This window comes from Mus caroli, unplaced genomic scaffold, assembly GCF_978045245.1.
Source record: "Mus caroli unplaced genomic scaffold, Mus_caroli_1 scaffold_20, whole genome shotgun sequence".
Taxonomy (NCBI): Eukaryota; Metazoa; Chordata; class Mammalia; order Rodentia; family Muridae; genus Mus; species Mus caroli.
The window spans coordinates 57,377,146-57,397,345 of NW_028227275.1; the positions used below are offsets into that span (position 1 = coordinate 57,377,146).

Sequence of the window (20,200 nt, forward strand, 5' to 3'; positions counted from 1 at the left end):
AGAATATGTATTTAAAAACAAATAACAAGGCCTGGAGAGACAGCTCAGTGATTAAGAGCACCATTAAGAGCTCTTCCAGAGGTCCTGAGTTCAATTCCCAGCAACCACATGGTAGCTCACAACCATCTATAATGGGATCTAATGCCCTCTTCTGGTGTGTCTGAAAACAACTATACTGTACTCATGTAAATAAAATAAGTAAATCTTTAAAAAAAGAAAAATGTAACAAAAGCAGTGCTTACTACAGGTACAGTGCTTCTCAGATGTATTAATCTGGACTATATATTAAGCCTAGTAATCCAGAGTTCTTACATGTGATGTGTCTGTCCTCTCTAGTGAGAACAACTTTTCCCACCTGAGTAGGGAATGCTGAATCAGAATTTTGTTTTCTAGGCAGGGCTTCTGTGTAGCTCCGGCTGTCCTGGAGCTTGCTATGTAGAATAGGCTGCCTCTGCCCTTGCCTCTTGAGTGCTGTGATTAAAGGTGCACACCACCAAGTATGAATAAATTGTAGATATTTTCATTGCATCTTAATTCTAAATAAATGCATATAAAAAGAACAAATTTTGGAGTCCCTATCTTTTTGAGAATTCTGGCTATGCATTTGCCTGCTCAGTACTACTTTGGTCAGATACTTAAATCTGTTTTTATTTGATAAAACTACATGAGAATATTAATAAACTATCCTGTGTGGAGCCTGGCACATAATTGGTGCTTCAAAAAAAGGGTAGCAGCATTTATTTAAAAGTTTCTTGCACTGAGGGAGTAATAATATGATGGTAGAGTATTTGCTTAGCATGCATAATACCCTGGGTTTTATCTCTAGCAATAAAAAAATTTAAAAATTCTCACATTTTTTTACCGAGTATGGGATCATGCACTTAAAGTTCAAGCTATTTGCATGTTTGAGACCAGCATGAGCAGCATTTTATGACCCTGTCTTAAAAATAAATAAAACTTGTTCCATATATATATATGTATATGTATACATACACACACATACATATATATATATTCTCATTTAATGCTCACCATTATATATAAAATATAGTCTATTCTAGTTTTAAAGAGAAAATTAAGGCTTTGAGAGATAAGTAACTTAACCAACCATAAAGGAGTCTGAGCTATGGATCAAGGACATGTTTCCAAAAAAAGAGAAAAATATAATCTAGAAGTACTATTCTGAAGAAAGTATATTGCAGTATGTGCTTTCAATCCTGACTCTACTCCCTGTTCCCAGGTTGGATTCATGCTGTGTATACTCCTACAGACACATTAGTGTTTGGAGGCAATTTTTTGCATAGCTTCAACATCCCCATGCAATTAAAGATATATAGCATTGAAGATCGAACACGGGTAAGTAATGTAACAATTATATGTGAAGATGTTTCCCCATTTAAGGCAGATGTTAGGTGAACATGGTTACACTTGCCTCTCATCTTTGAAGCATTCAGGAACAGGAAGATTGTGAGTTTAAGGGAAGCCTGGCCTATGTAGCAAGACCGTGTCTTAAAGAAAAAGACAGGTTTAATAAAGAGATTGATGAGATGAGATGGCTTAGCAGGTAAAGATACTGATGCTATTTGATAACAAAGTTCAAGCCCCAGAATGAACATGATGTAAGGATAGAATTGACACTTCTAACCTTCATATTCATGCATCTAGTGCTATCCTCCATCCCGAACAAATGACTTAAATGAATCAGATAGGGATTCATGGATAATTTGTCACAATTTCAGATTTTTTTTTTCATTAAAATGTTTTCACATATTGAGAATATAATAAAAAAAATTTACTGGATGCTTGAGTCTTGTTTTGGGGGACTTTTTTTTTTTTTTGGTTTTTTGAGACAGGGTTTCTCTGTGTAGCCCTGGCTGTCCTGGAACTCACTTTGTAGACCAAGCTTGCCTTGAACTCAGAAATCCGCCTGCCTCTGCCTCCTGAGTGCTGGGATTAAAGGTGTGCGCCACCACGCCCAGCTTTTGGGGGTCTGTGAAGCTATTATCCCAATGTTTGTATAATCCCTTGAAACATGTTTTTCATTTTTATCCTGATGAATAATTTGTGGAATGGGGATGATAACTTCAAATTTCACACCTTTGAGGTTTTTTTGTCTTTATTTTGATTACCAGTTCTCCCCTTCTTCACTTTCCCATTGTAAAAATACAAACATCTTTCTAAAACTAAATTTTATTTATTTTGTGCATGTATTTTGGGTTGCTATGCCAAGGCATATGAATGGAGGTTAGAAGACAACTTGCACAAGTCAGATTCTCTATTTTCACCATGTCCTAGAAATGTCATTGAGGTCATCCAGCTTGACAGCATGTGTCTTTAGCCATTGGTAAAGACCATCTTGTTGGGGCCTTCCCTCCACATCATGAGTGTCAGTATTAATCAGGTCTCATAAAAATTGAGGGTTTTTTATTTTTTTATTTTTTATTTATTTATTTTTTTAGATTTATTTATTTTTATTATATGTAAGTACACTGTAGCTGTCTTCAGACACTCCAGAAGAGGGCGCCAGATCTTGTTACGGATGGTTGTGAGCCACCATGTGGTTGCTGGGATTTGAACTCTGGACCTTGGGAAGAGCAGTCCGGTGCTCTTACCCACTGAGCCATCTCACCAGCCCCCGAGGGTTTTTTAAAAATATAATTTATACTTGACCTGAACTCAAGAACTGTCCCAAAAAGTATTACTATACTTCAAAGGCTCATCAAGAAGCGTGGTGTATTATACTTAGCTCTGTTAGTTCCTAGCTCTGTACTCTTTTGCCAGAAAGAGATTGGGTTTTAAATGAGAAAGAGGAAACTTCTGGCTAAAGCTGTAATCATCTAAGAGATCCAGATCTGGGCCTGGTCATACGCTTCATTGGTTGTATGCTTCTTGTCTGATGATAAAGTGATTTCGTCACTTCATAATAATACCCTGTGACCTGGTGAAAGGTTTTGAGAAGGGACCCCTTTCATTTTAAATTCATGAAGACAGATGGACATCATAGGGGGTGCTATTTGCCCTTAATATGTAGCCATTCTAAAAGGAGGGTAGAAAGAGAGAAAGGAAGGAAGGAAGGAAGCAAGGAAGGAAGGAAGGAAGGAAGAAAGGAGAAGAGAAGAAAAACAAAGAAAGAATTAATTCAATTCTTTTGTTTTTCAAGACAGGGTTTCTCTTGTATACAACAGCCCTGGCTGTCAGTGGCTGGTACTGGTCCTGTGCGGTTAATTCCAAAGGCAGATGCAGGCACATCTCTTGAGTTTGAAGCTAGCTTGGTCTATCTACCAGGACAGCCAAGGCTATGTGAAGCCTTGGTTGGAAAAAACTAAAACCAAAATAAACAAAAATAACCCTGTCTGGTCTTAAACTCACAGAGATCCACCTGCCTCTGGGTCCCTGGTGCTGGGATTAAAGGCATGAACCACCATGCCTAGTTTAATTTTATTTTTTAAGACAGGGTTTATCTATGTAATTCTGGCTGCTCTGGAACTTAACCATGTAGACTAGGCTGGCCTCAAACTCACAAAAATCTGTTTGTCTCTGTTCCCTGAGTGCTAGGAGTAAAGATAGTGTCCAGAGGGCAGCAGATATAGTTTAGAATGACATCTGGCACTCATCTTCCCTGTTCACTGATACATGGTTTTGTTTTGTTTTTTTAATTTATCTTATCCTTGGCAATGGTATATCTAAGGGGCATTCTTTATATTTCTGAAATAATTTTTAAGATGCTCTGAATTGAAAAGAGCCCTCATGCTACCAAGACAGCGACAGATAAAGCCACAGAGATTAGTCTGATTGCTGGGCATACTATAGAGGACAAGCCAGGGAAATGAAGGTAGATGTTGGACAAAGGCTCAGTGTTGTAAACAGCATGCAGCTTGAGAATGAGTTTAAAGTTATACTTTCACATAGAGATATAGTGATAGACTTACTGTAAGTGTAGCTTTATGTCCTGTCTGTCATTCATTGGATTCTTTGTCCTATGTTCTAAGATTCAGAAAAAAACAAAGCCAAGGGTGGGATGCCTTCATACTTACTCTAAGGCAATATTTTCTTCCCTTTTTGAGACAGGGTCTCTATGTAGTCCAAGCCTTGACCTTGCTTCTTGTCTCAGCCTCTTGAGTGTTGGGATTGCAGTTACAAGCTACCATTCCTGTCTCTCAAAATTGACAGATTGACTTGAGTTCTTGCCTCAGATGCCAGCTTGACTTTATAGATTGACTAACAAAGAATTTTTTCTGGGTTAATTATTGCAGTTATAAATTATCTTTCATATTTTCTTTCCTTGAAAATTGTCATTGCCTCGTTTTCTCATTATTCTCTTTCTGTGTAGGTTCCAAATAAATTCCGTTACCCATTTTATTATGAAATGTGTTGGTATGTGTTGGAGCGCTATGTATACTGCATAACTAACCGATCCCACCTAACTAAGGAATTTCAGAAAGAATCCCTTAGCATGGGTAAGTATCTTGATTCCATGAACTTTTAAGACACGTTAGAGCTGACAATATACTGTAGTTACAGTTTGGGGCTTTTTGTTTTGTTGTTTTTGTATCTGTCTGTTTGAAAATTACAAATTCATTTACTGCGATTGAACACTAAATACAAAATAGATATGAATTTCCGGGCTGAATGAAATACTGTGATCTGATCTTTGATTAGGTTGCTATATTCATGTCCTCAAGATAAGTATTACATTGTTTTTGTTTTTTATTAACATACATATACATACATACATGTGTGTGTGTGTGTGTGTGTGTGTATGTGTGTGTGTTTTATATATATGTGTGTGTGTGTACTTATATATATATTGATTTCCTTAAGATATATTCAAACATCTATCCCTCATTACTCTCAAGTCTTATCTCCCGTGCATGCAGATCTCTTTTCTTCTTCACATCTAGTCCCTGTCTACTATCATTTTCTTAAAGGGAGGTTTTCTTCCTTTTTCTTTATTAAAGAGAATTTAATTAATTAATTTTTATTTTATGTGCATCGGTGCCTGCATGCATGTCTATGTGAGGGTGTTAGAAGAGCCTCTGGAACTGGAGTTAAAGACTGTGTTGAGCGCATGCATGTATTGAACCTGAGTCATGTGGAAGAACAGCCAGTTCTCTTAACTGTTGAGCTATCTCTATAATCTCTTTAGAGGATTATCAACTAATAAGTACAATTAGAGTTACCATAGAATTCTGTGTGAAGGATTATTTAAGTGGCTGCATCACTTAAGAAAATTTCTCTGCCTCTCTTGACAACCAGGAACTGCCAAAAGATCCAGGGAGGAGAAGGGCTGTGAGCAATACTTGCCTAGCAGTACTTGACTATCAATACACTCATGGGAACATCAGGGCCTTAGGACCCCCCTCATCTGTGATGGCTGTGCATCCTAAACAATCAAAGCCACTTAAAATTCAAGATTCCTGTTTTATTCCTGAAATGTAGCATTGAATAACAAACACACTATCCCTTCCTTCAGCCATTATATTCTTTCTGTCTCTTCTGGTTCTTGAGCCTTGGAAGAGGTGATGTATACTTATCCCATTTAGGGTTGAACATTCAAACCTTTGATCAGTTAAATAGGTTTTATTATATACAGGTGGTTAAAATCTTCTGATATTAAGTAGTTTATATAGTTTAAATTCATATTATATATGATATGCATATATAATATCACCATATACCTGATTTTACAAATGAGAAACCTTTTTTTTAAGTAAGTTTTATCTATTTATTTATTTTTCTAGACAGGGTTTCTCAGTGTGGTCCTGGCACAAATGAGAGAGCATCCTCAGAGAGTCCTCCTGCCTCCCAAGTGCTGGGATTGAAGGCATGCACCACCATCATTTGGCACAAACAAGAAGTTGAACTTTCAAGATTTTTAAAATTTTTTATCTTGCTATAGTTAATAACTGATAAAGTTACACCTTAGACTAGTCTGATCAGACTCTAATCTCTTTGTTTTTAAGCTCTGTGCCTTAACATTTACCTATTAGCAATTGTAATTGTCTAATTGTAAAAGTCTAATTGTATCAATAGTAGTTTCTTCTTTTTAAATTTTTTTTTTATTATGGGAATGTATGTATGCATTTGTACCACATACGTGCTTGGTGCCTGTGGTGGTTAGAAAAGGTCTCAGATCCCATGGATCTGGAGCTGTAGGTTGTTGTGAACCATCTATGGGTATTGGGAATCAAACCTGGATCCTTTGCAAGTGTTCTTAACCACTGAGCCATTTCTCCAGCCTTGAAATGGGAGCTTCATATACATTTTTATTTTTGCTTTTTAAATTTTTTTTTATCACGTATTTTCCTCAATTACATTTCCAATGCTATCCCAAAAGTCCCCCATAGCCTCCCCACCACTCCACTACCCACCCATTCCCACTTTTTGGCCCTGGCGTTCCCCTGTACTAGGGCGTATAAAGTTTGCTTGTCCAATGGGCCTCTCTTTCCAGTGATGGCCGACTAGGCCATCTTTTGATACATATGCAGCTAGAGTCAAGAGCTCCGGGGTACTGGTTAGTTCATAATGTTGTTCCACCTACAGGGTTGCAGATCTCTTTAGCTCCTTGGGTACTTTCTCTAGCTCCTCCATTGGGGGCCCTGTGATCCATCCAATAGCTGACTGTGAGCATCCACTTCTGTGTTTGCTAGGCCCCGGCCTAGTCTCACAAGAGACAGCTATATCAGGGTCCTTTATTTTTGTTTTCTGAGGCAGGGTCTCACTCTAACTGGTCTGAAACTCACTATGTAGACCAGCCTAGCCTGGGACTCACTGAGACCCTTCTGCTCTCCTTATCAGTACACTGGGGGTAGAGGTGTGCACCACCCCACCCAACTCCTACAGGGTTATTTCTGTTTGTAACTGTGATTTTCAGAAACATTGGTCTTGTCATCTATAACTTTGGACCGATTGTCCAAAGTCTTTGGACAAAGCTTTTCCTCTTTTTGATAAACTAGACAACTAGCATTTATCTTTTTTGTAGATATGGAATTAAATGAGTTGGAGTCTGGAAATGGTGATGAGGAAGGGGTGGACAGAGAAGCCCGACGCATGAACAATAAGCGATCTGTGCTGACCAGCCCTGTTGCTAATGGAGTCAACCTGGATTACGATGGACTTGGCAAAGCCTGCCGAAGTCTTCCAAGTCTGAAGAAAACTTTGTCTGGAGACTCATCCTCAGACTCTAGCCGGGGATCCCACAATGGCCAAGTTTGGGATCCCCAATGTAGCCCTAAAAAGGATAGGCAAGTGCATCTCACCCATTTTGAACTTGAAGGTCTTCGATGTCTTGTAGATAAGTTAGAGTCACTGCCACTGCACAAGAAGTGTGTCCCCACAGGGATAGAAGACGAAGATGCTCTGATTGCTGATGTAAAGGTAAGCAGCCATTGACATGTGCAGAAAAGTCAAGTTTCTTGATTTGGAGGGAGAAAAAGTACAGGGATTATGGATGCTTCAATTACAAGGAAGTTAATTAATATGTGCCTGTGTAAGTAAGTGCTGCCCAGTGTTTCAATTTCTAGAGTGACATTAACTCACCATTTTGGAAATGGGAACATACATGTATCTAGTGTTGATTTAAACTTAGTGCTAAAAACGAAGCTTACCACTAAAATGTTGGGTGGGCAGAGCAGGTGAGATGGCTCAGTGAGTAGACCTGATTGCCTGAGTATAATTCCTGGAGATGGTATATCAGGTACATTCATATACATTTTTATTTTTGTTTTCTGAGGCAGGGTCTCACTCTTAACTGGTCTGGAACTCACTATGTAGACCAGCCTAGCCTGGGACTCACTGAGACCCTTCTGCTCTCCTTATCAGTCATAAGCATGAGGACCTTGCTTTAGTTCCTAGGCTCTGTATTTTAAAAAAAAAAAGAACAAAAACAAATAAGGCAAAAGTTAACGCAGTGGTGTCCACCTGTGACCCTAACATTCCTACGGTGAGACGGGGACTGGCCAGAAGCTGATTCTGTCTGCCTAATCATATTCCCGGTGCTTCCCTTCCTACCCTAGTCTCCCTTTCTGCCTTCATGTCACATGTATTTCTTTACCCTGTGTTCTTTCCTCCTATGATTTCCCTTCTACCCCATTCTCCCCCAACACAAATACAGATTCTACTGCAGTAATAACCTGCAGTTCCATCCATTTTCTTGAAATGCCATGGTTTTATTTTTCAAAAACTTTATTGTATAATTATGAGCCACACTTTCATTACCCATTTATCTGTTAATAGGCACCTCAGCTGGTTACATTTCTTAGCTATTATGAATAGTCCAGCAATAAAAATGTCTATCCAAATATTTGTGGATTGGTGAATTGGAATCTTTCAAGTATATATACCCAGTATTGTAGCTGGATTATGTAGTAGCTCTTCTTTTAGTTTTTTGAGGAACAATCATACTGACTTCAACAACTCCTGTACCAAGTTGCATTTCTACCAGGAAAGTATAAGAATTCCTTTTTTCACAGGTCCTCACTAACATTATCACTAGATTTCTTTTTTTCTGTATTATCATTATTATCATGATTAGACTAAGGCCTGTGTATTGCAGTGGGATAGAGATTGAACTCAGGTCCTGAGGGTTGCACGGCAAACTCTTTACTATAACCAGCTCCAGTCATTGATTGTCTTTGTCAGTATTTGAACCAGAATGAGATGAAATCTCACAGCAGCTTTAGTTTGCTTTGTATTGATGTCTGAATACACCTTTTCAGATATTCATTGAGCATTTGTATTTCTTTTATTTATTGTTTTTTGAGATTTGGTCTCTGTATATAGTCCTAGCTGTCCTAGAACTCACTCTGTAAGCCAAAGCAGCCTCAAACTCCTAGAGATCTGCCTGCCTCTGCCTCAGAAGCACTGGGATTAAAGGCCTGCACCACCGTCACCACCTGGCTTTGTTTTATTTTTTAATAAATGATAATGTATAATTTGTGTGGGGTATGTACACATGAGTACATGTGTTTGAAGAGACCAGAGGTATCAGATTCTCTTGGAGCTGAAGTTTTTGTGTGTTGAGTTGCATAAGACAAATGCTGGGGATTTAATTCTGGTTCTTTGGATACATGCTCTCAACCACTGAGTTATCTCTCCAAATCAGGTCTTTTCTATGTTGCCTTGGCTGTCTTGGAATTTCCTGTATAGACCTGGACAGTCTTTTTTTTTTTTTTTTTTTAAGATTTATTTATTTATTATATGTAAGTACACTGTAGCTGTCTTCAGACACTCCAGAAGAGGGCGCCAGATCTTGTTACGGATGGTTGTGAGCCACCATGTGGTTGCTGGGATTTGAACTCTGGACCTTCAGAAGAGCGGTTGGGTGCTCTTACCCACTGAGACATCTCACCAGCCAGACCTGGACAGTCTTAAACTCACAAATATCCTCCTACTTCTGCCTCTTTAGTTGTTGGGATTAAAGGTGTATGCTACCATACCTGGCTTACAAATACATCCTGAAGTGTATTATGTTTGGGGGTGGGGGGGTTGTTTTTTAATTTTAGCCAGGTGGTGGTGATGGCTCACACCTTTCCAGGCCAGCCTGATCAGAGTGAACACCAGAAAAGCTAAGACTACACAGAGATACCATGTCTTAAAATAAAATAAAATGTTACTTATATGTGTGTGCCTGCCTGTTGAGGTCAGAGGAAAGTGTTAGATTCCTGGAACAGGAGTTATAGGTATTCCTGAGCCACATCCGGTGAGCTGAACAACCAAACTTCTGTCCTCTAAAGGAGCCACAAGAGCTTCTAACCACTGAGCCATCTATCTCTCGAGCCCCCAGGCTCCTCCCTGTTATTGGAGGTATGCTTGGTTTTGAAACTGGATCTCTCAACATAGCTCTATCTGTCCTGGAACTCACTATATGGACTAAGCTGACCTCAAATTCAGAGAGCTGCCTTCCTCTGCCTCTTCCTCCTGTGTTCTGGGATTAAAGGTATCTGCTGGTAAACTCAGCTTCTAATTTTTTTAAAAAACATACTGTTTTAGTGTGGAATTACTTCTCTCTTTCTATGACGTGGGTTTCAGGGATCAAACGCAGGTTTCCAGACTTAGCAGCAGGTGCCCTTTTCCCACTGAATGGCCTCACTAGCCCTCATCCCTGTTTTCTTCTGTCAATTTTGATGTTACAGATCTTTGACCCATTTTGAATTTATTTGTATTTAGAGTAAAAGAGTCTGATCTTTTACATAGATAGTCTAAGCTAGTTTTTGAAACATCATTTGGTGAAGCTGTCTTTTTTCAATGTATATTTTAATATCTTTGTCAGAAATTAGGTGTCTGTACCTATATCTACAACAACCTCTTTTTTGCAGCTATTCCATCTCAAGTGCATGTGGGAAACAATAAATTTTGACTTTGGAGACTTGTTTAACTTGAATAATTATCTTTAGAAAAATCTATAAAAAGAAAACAATTCCTAAGATTATCATACAACATTCTTCTGGTCTGTGTGTTTCTAGTTCATAAAAATGAGTATCTCAGCTGGGCGTGATGGCGTACACCTTTAATCCCAGCCACTCGGGAGGCAGAGGCAGGTGGATTTCTGTGTTCGAGGCCAGCCTAGTCTACAAAGTGTTCCAGGACAGCCTGGGCTATACAGAGAAACCCTGTCTCAAAAAAAAAAAAAAAAAAAATTCAGTTCTAAGTATGTCTATGGATCTAATTTTAACTAAATCCAGTTGTAGATACAACCATTATACTACAGTATTTTACTGTTCAAGGTCAAAGTTTCTGCTAGAAATAGAAAAACTTGCTTAAGTAAGCAATTTAATATAGCTTAAATAAAGAAAAATTGTTTGGTTTGGTTTTTAGGGAGAGTCTTGCTGGGGAACCCAGGCTGACCTCGAATTAGGAATCTTCCTACTTGAGTGTCTTTGGTACTAGGATCACAAGTGTGTATCAGCTGCCATGCTTGGCCTTTGTATGGAGATTAAAGGAAAAGGTGGTCTAATAGATTATCAGGAGAGAATGTAGAAAAAAATAAAAGGAAGCAGCAGTAAGGCAGGTGGGTAAGTTAAGGGGAGGCTTCCAAAGGACTCCAACCATATGAAAATCACACAGAACTTGTATTTATCAAGAATTACTGCCGGGCGTGGTGGCGCACGCCTTTAATCCCAGCACTCGGGAGGCAGAGGCAGGCGGATTTCTGAGTTCGAGGCCAGCCTGGTCTACAAAGTGAGTTCCAGGACAGCCAAGGCTACACAGAGAAACCCTGTCTCGAAAAACCAAAAAAAAAAAAAAAAAGAATTACTAGGAACTATAGCTGTCAATACTGGCTGAGACATTGTGGCACAGGTTGGAACATAAGGAACCTAGTGGCCTATGTCTGAATAGACTGACAGTGTTTAGATTCTTGTTTCAGTACTTCATTCATACCTCCTCTTGTTTACCTCAAATGAGATGTTAAAATGCAGCCTCTGGGGGTCTGGAGAGATGGCTCAGCAGTTAAGAGCATTGACTGTGCTTCCAGAGGTCTTGAGTTCAATTCCCAGCAACCACATGGTGGCTCACAACCAACCATCTATAATGGAATCTAATGCCCTCTTCTGAAGAGAGTGACAGTGTACTCACATATATTAAATCAATCCATCTATCTTTTTTTAAAAATGCAGCCTTTGTAGAGCTGGGCATGGCATGTTGCTCACCTGAAATAATACCTACTCAAAAGGTAGAGGCAGAAGGGTCGGTTGAGCCTAGGAGTTGCAGATCATTCTGGTCAACAAAATAGGATCCCTTTCAAAAATACAAAGAAAATACTGAATCCAGTCTTAGAGAGCAGCTATATCCATCAGTTGTGTGTAATGAGAGTTTTACAAAGTTCAGAGCTTAAATTTGATAATCTGAGCATCAACAAGAACAACAACAAAAAAGCATTGAGTCTGGGAGAGTTTTAGTCCAACCCTCCCTTTTTTAAGGCATTTGAAGGGGCTAGATTGGTGACCCAGCAGTTAAAAGCACTTGCCACTTTGCCTATTCTTTCAAGAGAATCCAAGTTTGGTAGTCAGCATCCATGTTGATTGGCTTACTCCAGCTAATGCTTTCACTAGCAGTCTGGTGCCCTCTTCTGGCCTAAACTCTGTACTACTCATACACATGCCCTTATACACAATTAAAAATAAGGTGCCCCTACCCCTTTCTTTTTAAGGCAAGGTGATAGTTCCTGCCTATAAATACCAAGCACTCAGAAGGCTGGAACAAGGTCGAGTTTGAGAGCAATCTGGGATATAGAGTGAGACCTTGTCTCAAACAACACCACTAACAAAATTAGAATAATTTGGTTGGGTAGGTGTCAAAACATTACACTGATTGGAACTCTGCAACACTGGAGAACTTAGCACGTATTTCCTAGTGGCTGAGTTGCAGTTGGGATCAAGAGGAAGCAGTTTATTCTTTTATGCAGAAAGAAATTATATATTGTTACAATCTATCTGCTTCTCAGAAATAGTGAATGATGAGATGACTATAGCCATAACTACATATTTCCTTGAAGAAAAGTCCATTTTAGTGCAGTGATAAAGAACTTTCAACATGCTAAAATGTTAAGTTTTACAGAGTTGAAGAATCATAGAGTATAGAGTTAGAATGGGATTAATTGAAAAAAAAAACTAGAGCATTTAAAGAGTATGAGTTTATGGATAACGTAAATCACATGGAATATATATAATAAAAAGGCAGAAGGTGAAACTGTATAGTATGGCTCCATTCATAGAAGTAGCTCATTGCAAAGGGCTTTTGTTTTTTGTTTTTGGGGTTTTTTGTTTTTGTTTTTGTTTTTTGTTTTCCAGACAGGGTTTCTCTGTATAGCCCTGGCTGTCCTGGAACACACTCTGTAGACCAGGCTGGCCTCAAACTCAGAAATCCTCCTGCCTCTGTCTCCCAGGTTCTAGGATTAAAGGCGTGCGCCACCACTGCCTGGCGCAAAGGGTTCTTAAAAGTACATTCTAAGCTGCTGTGAACAGAGCACTAGAAAGATGATGACAATCAACTGGAAGAATTTAATTGGACTTTATTGCTTTGTTTATACCTATCTGTTTTGGTTTATTTTGCTGATAAAGAATCCTCAGTGTGTATTATATACACATACGAACCAATCATACTTTGCAACATTAAGTTAAATTATATATTATATAAAATATATCTATCAAATTGTTAAAATTAATAATAAGGTAAGGTTGAAAGTGGATTTCAATGACAGAGAATGTTTCTGTATCAGCACCAAAAAATTTAAATCTTACTGTTAGTAATTAAGAAGTGATAACATAGTAGCTAGTTACAAATCTATGAAATTCATTTATTCTGGTACTAGTCTTGTTCGCTGGGGCCTTCAAGTCCATTTGTAGAATGGGCATTCAAGTAGGCTAAGTACATATATTATGCATTTCCTATGCACAGGGCTCAGAGCAAACTCTGAGGGAAGATGAAAGAGTTTATCCTGAATAAGGAGGAAGTACCAGTCTTCTCATTTCACCAGCTAAAACTGTCCTGGTAGATGAAACAAATTGATTTAAATAACATTCCATAAATACTAACAGCTTTCAGTTTATTAATTGGGAAATCATTCTTTGTAGTGCAATAAATCCATGCTACTCTAATTTAAGCTTTTAAAAACTTATCTTTTATCTAAAAATTTACACTAAGCTCTACCCCATTAGTATAATAGTACTGAATCAGAGTGGTGGTAGCAAATAACCACGGAAATGGTAGTTATCTGGGGCTGGAGAAATGGCTCAGTTTTTAGGAGCACTGACTGCTCTTCCAGAGAACCCAGGTGCCAGTACCAGCACCCATGAGGCAACTCACAACCACACTTGTAACTCCAATTCCAGGGGATCCAATGGCTTCTGTTTACCTCAGTTACCAGGCATGGAGTAGGTGTGTATACATGCAGGGAAAGCGTGTATACACAAAGTAAAAGTAAAATAAAACAAAATACAATAGTTGTCATTTGTAATTTTCACTAACAAGATGCTGCTATGTGTGTTTTAAAAGGTTAGGTTCGAGCCGGGCGTGGTGGCGCATGCCTTTAATCCCAGCACTCGGGAGGCAGAGGCAGGTGGATTTCTGAGTTCAAGGCCAGCCTGGTCTACGAAGTGAGTGCCAGGACAGCCAGGGCTACACAGAGAAACCCTGTCTCGAAAAACCAAAAAAAAAAAAGGTTATGCTCTTCTTCCTGGGCTGTTTGGTGCTGGTGGTGGTGGTGATGGTTGTTTCCAAGACAGGGTTTCTCTGTATGGCCCTGATGTCCTGGAACTCACTAGGTAGACCAGGCTAGCCTTGAACTCACAGAGATCCACCTGCCTCTGCCTCACAAGTGTTGAGATTAAAGAAGTATGCTGACACTGCCAGCTCCTCCTTAGCTTTTGAGGTAGGGTCTCATTGTGAAGCCTAAGTAGGCCCTGAAGTACATTCTCTTGTTTCATCTTCTTAAATGCTAGCATTGCACATATTTGCCGCCATGCCTAGTTTACTCTTTTTTTTTTTTGGTCAGCCACCGTTTATTGTTAATTACAGAAGAGGGCAAATTAGGCCATTAAATATGTAACTTGAAAATTTATTGAAGTAAGTTTCGTAGTGGCATATCTTTTTCCTTTTTCTTTATTTTTTTCGGGTAGATTTTGCTATAACCAATTTTCCTTGAGGTAATATGTTTTTCTAAAGTACTTTAGCATTCTTCTAGGATAGATAGCACTGAAGATAAGCATTTTTAAAGAAACTTCTCAATAGCTAGATCAGTGTGTTGGGGGGGGTGTTTGTTATTTGCTTTTTCTTTTTTAGAATTATTTATGTATATGGGTACACTGTGACTGTCTTCAGACACACCAGAAGAGAGTATCAGACCCCATTATAGATGGTCATGAGCCACTATGTGGTTGCTGGGAATTGAACTCAGGACCTCTGAAAGAGCAGTCAGTGCTCTTAACCACTGAGCCGTCTCTCTAGCCCCAGCTAGATCACTATTAAACAAAACTTTTCATATGAAATAAACTGAATATACTTGGAACTGGAATCTTAAAATGACGGTGCCAAGAAGCAGTCTGAGATCAGCATGACCATGTGAGCATTTCCTGGAAGAACTCAGTCAAGAACACAGAAGCATCTCTTTGATTCTGTAAGCCACTATGAGGATAAGCGCATGCCACATGTTGAGGGTCCAGGAGGATCACTCTAAGCCCCCACGGGTTGGAGCTAAGCCTGGGTAGGCAACAGAGGGAGGGAAACGGTCTGGCAGAAAGTACATTCACAAACACAGCCCTTGGTGCTAGCTCAGATCCCAGAAAGCCTATTAGGCCACTTTATTCCAGAAACTCACGATAATGGTGCTTTCTGCCAAACTTGACAACCTCCATTCAGGGACCCATATGATAAAAGTTGTCCTCTAACATCTACCGCACACATAAATAAATAAAATGTCATTTTAAAAAACCAGGATGGTAGTGAAAGCTAGATGTTTATTTATGTCAAAATAGTACCAGCAGTTATATTAAGAGGATCTGGAAAATGCAAGTTCTGCTGCTCCTTTTCCTGCTCAGCTTGTCTTCCTATGTTGACACACATGTGTAGGCCTCTGACCTAAGTGAACCTCCCCTTTCTTCTGCAGCCCATGGCTCGAGGACCTCTAGACAGAATAGATGGTGTGAAGTGTCAATAGGGTGAAGGGCTGTTTGCTTCATGGGGAATATCAATAACGTAGTCACACCTATATTTCCTGCACCTAAAAACTGAGGCAGTAGGATTAAGAATGAGGCAGGCAAAGCTGATTTAGAAACAGAAATCTGGCAGAGTGGTGTCTGGAATGCGAGGCATTCTCTTGGGCAGAGGGGACTGCTGCTGCTGGGAAGGAAGGCCTGTTCCCTGACTCCCTGTCTGTACCTTGTACAGAGGCAAGAGGATCAAGTGTTCTGACCAGAGAAGCTTGATTTGTTCACAGTGGAGTTGCTAAAAGATTGCTGCGTGTAGAGTTAAAATATGCTGATGGTTCCCTGTCACAACCAAAAGTAGGCATGTACTGTATTTGTGGTTGATGGGAACAGCCATATTTTATCTTTGTGTTACCTGTAATGTGGTATTTCTGAAGGTGTTGATATAAATACTTGCTGGTGGGATGGAGCTATGTGAGTGTGGACAGGTGTGAAACAGACAGTTAACTTAGGAAGGGCTGGGGAAAAGCAAGCTGCTGCCAGCTTCCTCCTCAGAGGCTGGACTCTTGTTGGGATCCCAGAGAGGAATGAAATCTGAGCCGTCAGTGAGAGAGCTCTAGTTATAGCAATAAGTGACAACGAGTGGAATGGGATGAGGCTACTGTAAAGGTATGTAGGTATACATAGCCTGTGGATCGGGTTAAAGCCTTTCCTTCCACAGACGCCTCCTGAAGTCTGCTACCAAGAACCCTCCCGGGGCTAGCCCTGGGTTCTCCTGTTGCAGTGTTGGAGGGAAGGATCTGGGGCTTGAGCTGGCCAAGCTCCCTCCCCCAGCAATGCTTCCTCCAATCACGAGGAGGTGAGCGGCTGCCAAACACCTCCCCTCTGGGTGCTGCAGCAGAACGGCCAGGCCCTCTGCCTGGCTGGCTCGCTCGAGCTGCGCTCCCCCTCCTGCCATCTTCCGTTGCAAAGCATTTCTGGGAGCTGCATGTGGGTGACGCAGCAGCATTGTTCACAGGCACAGGAAGCCGCGGCTGAGCTGAAGGGCTTTAGAAGGAGCTCAGAGTGCTCCACGCTGCTCTGAGTAGCCTGACGGGCTACAGCAGGACTGCCCTACCTTACATGCTCTGGGAGATTCGGGATTTTCTCGGAAATCAGGATTTTCCTAGAAGCAGAAAAGCTAACTCCTTCCGCACAACTTCAACACAGAAAACAAAACAAAGGCGCTGGGGAAACTTCACCCAAGAGCCTCTGCAGCTCCAGAGCAGCAAGAAATGCAAGGTCAGGCGGTCGGTTGGCAAGCTTTTTCTGGTTTGGGGTGTGTATAACTGTAGAGACTTTGTCTCTTGCAGAAGGCAGAACTGCCTGCTGGGCGAGTCCAGGACAATGCGTGTGTTAGTTGTGTTTGAGCCGTTGTTAACACTTGTTCTCTAGCTGGTGGGATGTGCTTTGGAATTGGGGTGCTTGGCTTTGTGGGGTACTTACTGCTTGATCAGAGGGCCCTCCGTTCTCCTTCCCTTCTCTGTTCTCTGGGGTGTGGGCCTGTGTTTGAATGTTCTCCCAAATGCCTGGAACCTAGATAGGCAGAGCCTTTCCGCACTCCACCCACCCCCACCCCCGCTCCCTGATCCTGAATCCCTACTGGTGAGTGGTGGTGGCTTTTTTATGGTTTCTCCTAGGACCTCAGCTACAGTCTTGTCTTTTTTTCTTTCTTTCTTTTTTCTTTTTCTTTTTTTTTTTTTTTAACGAAACCATTGCGGACTTGGCCCCACCGAATTTAGGCTAGGAAGGAAATGTGCATTTCCCTCCACACCCACACATACCCCAGTAATTGAGTGGTGTGTGTGTGTTAACTGCCCCCACCCAGCGCAGCCCGCAGTTTGTCTCTCTGCCCTTCTCTGTGCCCCCTACAAAAGTCTTGCAGGTGGACTTAAACTGTTCCAGTGAACTTAAGTTCCTTTTCTACTCTCTTAACCATGGGTCTTTCTGTGCAGTCTGCTTTGCTGAAAGTGGAAAGTCCCTGTTTGTGGACAGCTCAGTTCTCTCCCGCAGAGGAAATGGGCAGAGTCCTACTCCTCCCGTATGCAAAGTGGGGGAGGGGAGCCATGCACTCCTCGGTGTACTTTTTGAATGGACCTGAATTTTTCACCCTAGGAAGATTAGGAGCTGAGACCAGAACCTTTTCCCACGTGGTACCACACCCAGCCTCTTCACCCCCACACAGTATGGTGCTAGCTTGAGGCTCTAGAATAGGGTGCCATAGCAACTTGAAGTAAATAAAATGACTGAAAATGAGATCGTTTGGGGGAAGGTGTGAGGCATCTGGAGTTTTGGTAAAAGGGGATCTTAATAGAGGACTTTTTCAGAATGTAAAGAGGTCTTGTGAGCCCTAATTCTGGAATTTAGAGCATAATCTGTAGGTTAAGGATAAAAGTAATTAAAAGTTCTGATTATGGAAATGCTCGTTAAAGATGACCCAAGCACTAATCCTTCTAGGTCAAAGATTAGTTTTTGCTGAAAGCTAGTGTATACACTTAAAAGGTGACCCGTCTCTTAAGTTCTTTTGCTGTAGCATTCATTACTTTGCCATCCATGCAGTCAAAGGGGATATTTATTACTAGGTGGTTTGTGGTTTAGAGTCTCTTTCAGACGTAAAATGTCTCAAAATAAAGTCAACCAATGTGATTCACTGGCAGCTTCTTACTATCACATTATAACTAAGCCATCCATGTTTGTTAAAGTCATAAGAACCATTGATCTAAGACTGTTTATTTCCTATTAATCGCTATACATGCAAAGCAAACTCTGCTGCTTGCCTGTGCGCGCGCACTGTGACCTCCCAGAGGGCGGGCATGCAGCTGTGATCAGCTGTGGAACCAGTCTGTATCTGGGGATGTGTAACTCACTGGTAGAACATTAGCCTAGAATGTGCATGTGTGAGGTTGTGGGTTTAATCCCCAGGACTGCTTCCTCTTCTCCCCCAGAATTAAGTCTTCTGTTGAACCAGGACGTTAAGGTTATACTGTGCTGCAAACTTGATATTAGCCATTTATTTTGATGCCCCTTTGCCCACATCTACAAAATAAAAACAAAAACTGATAATAATTGCTGCCATTGAAAAGTGCAGAAGAAGCTGCACTCTAATTCCAGTATAAACAGGGAGGCACAAACAGGCAGATCTCTATGAGGCTGAAGCCAGCCTGGTCTACAGTGAGACTTCCCAGATAGCCAGGACTGTGTGGAAAAACATTGTCTTGAAAAACAAAACACAAACAAAAAAACCAGAAAAGTACAGAAGTAATGAAAAGTTTTACTATCCTGTACCTTTATAAAATTGCTTCATAAATAACAATGTAACACTTTAGTATCTAGTTGCTTTCATTTCTTAGAAATATATAGATAGGGAGTTGAGCAAAGAGGTTTCTGTCATTGTTTGAGATAAAGCCTCACTGTGTAGCCCAGGCTGGCCTGGGGCTGAGGGTAGACCTGCTTCCTCCCACCTAGAATTACTGGCGTTCAAAGGTCTCAGTAGCAGATAGCAGTACTCTGAGGTTTCTCTTTTTATTGTTTTTATTGTTGATGTATGTGATTTGCCCTAAGTCTGTATGAAGGGGAAATGTAGCCAACCTGTCCTGTCCATCTTGTGGTGTTCACAGGGCAAGGGGGAGGCTGAGTCTGAATGCTGTTGAGGGTGCTTGGCTTTGTGTTGGCCATACTCAGCTTATTCTCTTTGGTTTTTAGATTTTGCTGGAAGAACTTGCCAGTAGTGATCCCAAGTTAGCCCTCACCGGAGTCCCTATAGTACAGTGGCCAAAAAGGGATAAGGTAAGAGAATCTTCTGCTTGATCTTCAAGCCACTTAAGTTGATTGCCAATTTGTCATTAGTATTCTGGAATCAAAAGACAGCTAGACACAGATAGGTTTTGATTGATGCCTTGATACTCAGGAAAGGCTGTGCAGAAGCTGGTAGATCTCTACGAATTTGAGAGTATCCTGGACTATATTGTGACTTTAGGACAGCCGGAGCTACAGAGTGAGACCCTGTCTCACAAAAACAACAACAAAAACTCAATGGGCCTGCATATGGTACAGGCCTTTCTTTGATCCCAGCACTCAGAAAATAGAGGGAGAAAAATTGTTGTAAGTTCTCCAGGCCAGTCAGGGCTACATAGCAAAACCCTATCTCAATAAATGAGGAAATAAATAAAATACGGATGGTTAATCATTACTTGGTTTTGTTCTGACTCATAGTTCAGGGTAATTGTCTCTCTTTGAAGTTGACTTAACAAAACTATCACCAGGTTCAGATGCTTTGCTACATTGTTGACCAAAGTAGATATCATTATTCTTCTGGCGCAGAAACTCAGCTAAATATGAGGGAAAGCTAGTTTAAACCTGTCCATATGTATCTGATAACTGGGAGGTTCTGTTGTTGATACGGTGAGACCATGAGCTTAAGAATTTACCACTCTGCCCTTTTTGAAACAGGGTCTCAGCAAGTTTACAGAGCTGACCTTGAATTCATGACCTGCTTCTACCTCCTATTTGCTAGGATTACA

At 40.6% G+C, this 20,200-nt stretch overlaps 1 protein-coding gene across 5 annotated transcripts in view; it reads left to right on the plus strand.

The window, feature by feature from the left end:
- The window catches only part of Kdm2a (lysine demethylase 2A), an 81,985-nt gene that overhangs the window by 49,281 nt on the left and 12,504 nt on the right, over window positions 1–20,200 (plus strand). For 4 of the 5 annotated variants that reach the window (XM_029472319.2, XM_029472320.2, XM_021151213.3 and 1 more), the window contains 4 exons: window positions 1,241–1,356; window positions 4,331–4,457; window positions 6,983–7,377; window positions 19,383–19,466. In XM_029472319.2, coding sequence (XP_029328179.1) covers window positions 1,241–1,356; window positions 4,331–4,457; window positions 6,983–7,377; window positions 19,383–19,466 — 722 coding nt within the window. Of the gene's footprint in view, window positions 1–1,240; window positions 1,357–4,330; window positions 4,458–6,982; window positions 7,378–16,541; window positions 16,923–19,382; window positions 19,467–20,200 lie in introns of those variants that run through there. The other variant, XM_021151215.3, reaches the window with a different exon arrangement.